General features: G+C 45.3%; 1 protein-coding gene across 2 annotated transcripts; it reads left to right on the forward strand.

The window, feature by feature from the left end:
* The first annotated feature begins 818 nt into the window (after positions 1-818).
* LOC102703997 (histidine protein methyltransferase 1 homolog) lies at positions 819-4,861 on the forward strand. Of its 2 annotated transcripts, XR_001550976.2 has the most exons (9): positions 819-1,118; positions 1,248-1,313; positions 1,902-1,968; positions 2,049-2,149; positions 2,537-2,581; positions 2,660-2,965; positions 3,061-3,163; positions 3,626-4,205; positions 4,505-4,861. XR_001550976.2 is itself a non-coding variant. In XM_006661094.3 (8 exons), the coding sequence occupies exons 1-8, from the start codon at positions 957-959 to the stop codon at positions 3,706-3,708; spliced, it is 933 nt and encodes a 310-aa protein (XP_006661157.1). In that variant the 5' UTR covers positions 819-956; the 3' UTR covers positions 3,709-4,861. The 2 variants fall into 2 exon arrangements, 1 of the variants encoding a protein (XP_006661157.1); XM_006661094.3 differs by having other exon boundaries at positions 3,626-4,861.
* The last annotated feature ends 811 nt before the right edge of the window (positions 4,862-5,672 follow it).

The raw sequence follows: 5,672 nt of genomic DNA on the forward strand, positions 1-5,672 counted from the left end.
TTTTAAGAGTGACGAAGAGTTAAATGCCCCCAGTTAGAGATGGCAACGAGGAATTCACCGTTGGGTTTGGGTGCCTCGTCTCCGTCCCTATTGGAATAAAATTTCTCCGTCCCCGTCCCTGTCCCGCGTGAATCACGATGGGGCTATGTTTTATCCCATCCCCGATCACAGCGGGAAAAATTTCATGTGTTTTTCCTTGGCCTCGTGCTATGCAGGAGGGATGAGGCAGCGTTGATGGGCCACATGCAGGAGGATTTTGTGTCGGCATGGCTGCGCGTCGCGAGTGATGAAGGGGCGTATGTCGCAAGCAGTGGTACGGAGGCCGACGAAGAGGGGCGGTGCATGTCGACGGGGCCACGGCGGAGCAGCCGACGGCCCGAGCGGAGGTCAACGGAGAGGCGAGGCGCTGATGTGTAGAGCAACCGAAGGGGAGGCCCATCGACGCGGACGAACGAGCGGCACGTCGACGGGCAGGGCAGCACCTTAGCACGGGCGGAGGGGTAGTGTGCGGGTAGAGCAGCCGGATGCATCATCTGGTGTCTAAGGTTTTGCTTTATATACCATAGTAATTGAGCTTAATTTTTTAGGCAACACATACCTAAAGTCTATATTAGGTGCTTATACGGTATAAATATGTCACCGCGGGGAACAGGGACAGAGAGTGGTGCCCGTCCCCGTCATTCCCGACGGGGATGAGTTTCTAACCATATCATTCCATATGAATGGTAAATATTGACTATCCACATTCCTCTAACGAGTGAATTCATCGTAGAAAATAAGTGATCGGTCCCGTTGCCTTCTCTACCCCCAGTGCCCCACCACACCCAAACAGGCCCTGGAGTAGACTGCTAAACCGTAGTGGGCCCATCTTCCTCGATCAGTCCACGCCGTCGGCGGCGCTCCCTTCCGAGTTCCGCCGCCGCGAGCCGTAGCCCGTAGCCCGCCGAGGACACACGATGGAGGAAACAGACGCCAAGAACGCCGCCGCCGCCGCCTCCTCCCCTCTCTTCTCCTTCTCCAGCCCGAACGCATCCTTTGGGTTCGGCTTCGGCTTCGGCGCTTCCTCCGGACCTCCTCCTCCGCCTCCGCCGCCACCCGTCGAGGTGCTCCTCTCCGAGGTACATCTCTCTCCCGCTTCTTTCTTTCCGGCCGTTCCTTCAAAAAATTTTTTTCCGGCCTCAATCCTGTTTTATGGGTTAATTTGATGAGAGACTCAGTCTTTTGTTGGTCGTCGTGTTGCGTTGCAGGAGTCGCCTGTGACAGCCGGCGAATTGGAGCCCGTGGTGGTTGATGACTCCCTGTCGATCTACAAGGTGCGTTTGCAGATGCTCACGTTGTGTTTGCGGAAATGCCTCTTTGGCTGCCTAGCTCGGCAAGAACCGTGCAGTGCTATTTTATTCTGTTAGGCTACGACGAGCTGCTGTCGGGCTTAGAATGATGAATGCAAATACTTCATCATCCTTACAACTCATGTTGTCGAGAATGTTCTGTTTACTTATCATTGGGATAACTTTTGCTGCCGAGTAAGAAATTATGAGATGATAGCTCTGTCCCATAGTGCTCAGTACGTGCTTCACAAATGGAAACAATGACTCAGGAAACCAGATGTAAACATTGAAGAATGTTGTCGTCCTCCCTTCTTCTCCCTAAAACTAAACAAAAATGAAAAGCTCTCAGCTATTCATTGACTCCTCCGTTGGTAGGTCTGATTCTCAGAGCACAAGGTAGCATTCCTTTCACCCACATTCGGCGCAAACATAATGCTCGATCAATTACTGCTGCTCCTCGAACATAATGGAACTTACAAATACGTTTGTCTAGTTGTTCTGCTACATGCACATCATTCATATATGCTTACACTAATTGAACTAATCTGTCTTCCTTTTTGCCATATTTTGTAGGGGAGAGCTAGTACTTCTGATGTTTTTGGAGTCAAAAACTCTGATTTGGTCCCAGGGAAATATGAAGGTGAGGATGAATACAATGATCTTTGCAACATATTTCTTACTGTTTGTCTTTGTAAACTTGAAAATATACATGGGCACTAGGTGGGTTGAAGCTCTGGGAAGGGTCACTGGACTTGGTGAAGACCCTAAACTCAGACATCAAAGAAGGCCGATTGCTTATAGAACACAAACATGTATTAGAGGTGAGAGACTTGCTCTCAGGTGATACTTCATATCTAAAAATATTTGGAGTAGAATTGCATTGTGTTTGATAGTTAAAGCAATAACAAAAGTTACTAAAAAAAAAACAAAGCAATAACAAAAGAAACAAGATTGTAGAAGATCCATAATAGAATATGTCCACAATGACTCTTTAAGTAAGAACAGCTTTAACAAATTCTATATTTTCCGCTACCTGTTTCAACTGTTTCTATTGAAGTCAATAAAGCCAGGTTTTTGAGGTGCTCTCTCTGAATTGGTAATAACAGCCTGTAGTGTAGGTCCTTCAGTTGTTCAACAAAATTATGATGCAAGTATTTAGGATGTATCCAACTTACTGCTTACTGTTATCCATCTTTGTGATTATGTAGCTAGGATGTGGGCATGGCCTCCCTGGTATCTTTGCTGGTCTTAAGGTATTTTCTGTATTCCACTGTGGAATTTTAGAGGCAACTCCTGAACTATATTGATTTCTCAAAAGCTAAAACTATCAGGGTGCTGGTCTAGTTCACTTCCAAGATTTCAATGCTGAGGTCCTTAGGTGCCTTACCATACCAAATGTAAAGGCCAACCTATTAAAGGAATCATCTGAAGAAAAAATTACATCTATGAGTGTTGGTTTCTTTGCCGGTGACTGGAGCGAAATCGACAGTCTGCTTCTTCGTGCAGATGCTGACCAGGATAAATCAACCAACAGTCATGAAAACAATAAAGCGTATAACGGCTATGATATCATCCTGATGGCTGAGACTGTCTATGCAGTATCTTCACTCCCTAATCTCTACAGGCTCATCAAGAAGGTCAACATCCACAATCTTCATTTTGCTGAAATTTTCTCTTTTCAATTGAATTTTGTCAGGCTTATTGTTGCACACTTACCAAAAATCTTCTGCAGTGCCTGCACTACCCTGGAGGTATAGTTTACATGGCAGGTAAAAAGCATTACTTCGGAGTAGGTGGTGGCACAAGGCAATTTGTACGCTTGGTTACAGAAGATGGTAAGCTTTATTTCTAGTTTTTTAGTCATTGAGTTATTTATCCACGTATCCCCCATAGTAACCCCCTGTTGTTATGCTTGTTTTGCCAACTTTGCAATAGCAAAATTGGAGCAATACCTACTTTTTATGTTGCATCAATGTTAAACGTTTAGCTCTGTTTGTGAAACATTCCATGCTATTTTTTCCAAATTTATATATCATGTGCCTGTGGTATGAGTTGTGTTTTTGTTACTTTGAAGGAAGACATCTGTTTCAGTTGTTTTAAATGAATGAATTTAGCATTCCTTTCGAGCATATGTGCATTGAAGCATGCATGCTTAACATATCACACGCCAAAGCTATAGACTAGTTATTGATGCAATGTGCTAAAATGCAAAATTTTCTGTGGATACCTTATGTTACAGTTGCACGTCATTTGGCATTTACGCATTTTTTTTCCACTGTTGTTTTGTTGTTATTTAGGGGCGATGCAGTCCGACCTACTTGCTGAAGTTGCTGATGGATCATCGAATGTTAGGGAGGTTTGGAAATTCTCATTCAAATAGACTAGGACCGTCCATGTGATTGTTGAAGAAACCAGAAACATGTACTGGCTCCATATTGGTCAAGCGGAAGCCTAGTTTATGTGTTTCTTATGTTCTGTTAATGTACTGGGTCAGTTTTTGAGATACTTGTTACCTCCTTTCAGAGGTCTTAAATTGGATACAAGAACTTGAAAAGCTCATCTAAGTTCTCCTGGGGTCTTATTAGTTACCTCTGGATTGCCTCTCTTTCACGTATCCCCTTCTCTTTGAGATCATAAATTTACATGACCTTCTCCTGCACTGTTTCATATTTTCTCAGACAAAGGTAGCATTTTTTTTAATTGCTTGTTTCAAAGATTCTGTGTAATTCTAATGGCAGGGAACTGATTGACAAGTCAGCCAATTAGTGGAACAAGAAACAGAACTGTACCCCGATGCACCTTTCTTATTTGCAGATAAAATCACTCATGCCATGCTGTCATGCAATGCAACCAGGAAGGTTCTCCAGTAAATACAAGGTGGGATGTGCTCCGACAAATGGTATGGGAGCAGCTGTGTGAATGAGGGAGGGACATGGATGTGAAAGGCCGGGGGTAGTCCCATGTGGCATGAAGGAATCAAACATTAGAGCAAGCCTTGTCCTTTTCTTCATGTTCCATTGTTGCTGATCTCTCAGGCATTGTACCACATTGGGGTCATTCCATGTGCACCATACTGTTCATGTCCTCCACGATCTGCATTCCATGTTGCACTGCTGTATATCTTTGTCTTTGCAGCTACTCCTCCCTTGAGCTTACTTACAATGATGGGCATGCAGTTGCAGGACGCCGGGATCAGCAGCCGGACGGCCAGCTTCTTCCACTACCAGAGGCTGGAATGCCGGGACGACGGTGGCCCGCCGCCGCCGCCGCAGTTGGCCAAGTGGCGGTGGCTGCCGGCGCTCAACGGCGAGCCGGCTTCTCCCTGCTTCCTCCATGTCAAGAAGCTGAAATGGAGAAGGATCACTTCGGTCCTCCTGCCGAGAAAGGTGGCGGAGCTCTCCTCCAAGATCCGCCATGCCGGGTCGACGATGGCCGCCGCCGACATCTGCCCGACCATCATCTTCGCGTCGCAGTGGGGGCTCCCGGTGCTCTCCCGGCCATTGCTGGCTGGTAGCAAGACCAGGTATCGCCATGGGAAGGGCTTCTGAGAAGCTTGTTTCTGTGCCTCTTCTTCAAGTGTTTGGTCTCTACTAGTGAGGTTCTTGTGTGTCAATACGTGATAATCTGTGTCTGGTGAATTATATATACTAGTTGACCCTGTAGATTGAGTTGTGTGTTCTACATTCTGCATACTTGTGTTGGTCTACCATATCGATCAGGATCTGGTCTTGATCAGATCTTCTTTTTTTGTGAAAATTCAGTATAATCCAAGTTATTGCCGGGTACATACACAGGTTCACTAGTGTTCGATTGTTGCTGCCCTAAAGGGGAAAAAAAAAAGAACGAGTGCAGTAGCTAGTATCTTAGAAATCTAGTTACACAACACATACTATGAAATCAGGTGAATCAAAATTCGTCAGCAAGACTGGATATGTCTGAAAAACCACGTCATCCGAGTTCTTTTTTTGGTACCTTTAAAATTTAATACCTTGATATATATAATGTTATCAAATTTTACGCAAAGTAACTTCTGATAACATCTCAAGCACCGTAAAAATACGGAGGAGTACCTTTTATTTACTGTCCATTGGTACGGTGAAGCTTGAGCAGCACGACTTCCTCCGCTGATACCCGTCTGATCCGATCGTAGCGGCCGAGATTACTACTGTACTTCGTTGAGCTCGGAACAGTAGAATGGAGTATATGTCGTCGGCGCAAGACACTGTGTGTCGCTCACTTCCGGACGTTCCAGCAATTGGAGTACTGCACATATTGGTCGCCATGCAATTGGGTCTAAGGATGGCCTCTCATCATTGATTCTTGGCTATGGTTTATTTAGAACAA

Source organism: Oryza brachyantha, chromosome 9 (genome assembly GCF_000231095.2).
Source record: "Oryza brachyantha chromosome 9, ObraRS2, whole genome shotgun sequence".
Taxonomy (NCBI): Eukaryota; Viridiplantae; Streptophyta; class Magnoliopsida; order Poales; family Poaceae; genus Oryza; species Oryza brachyantha.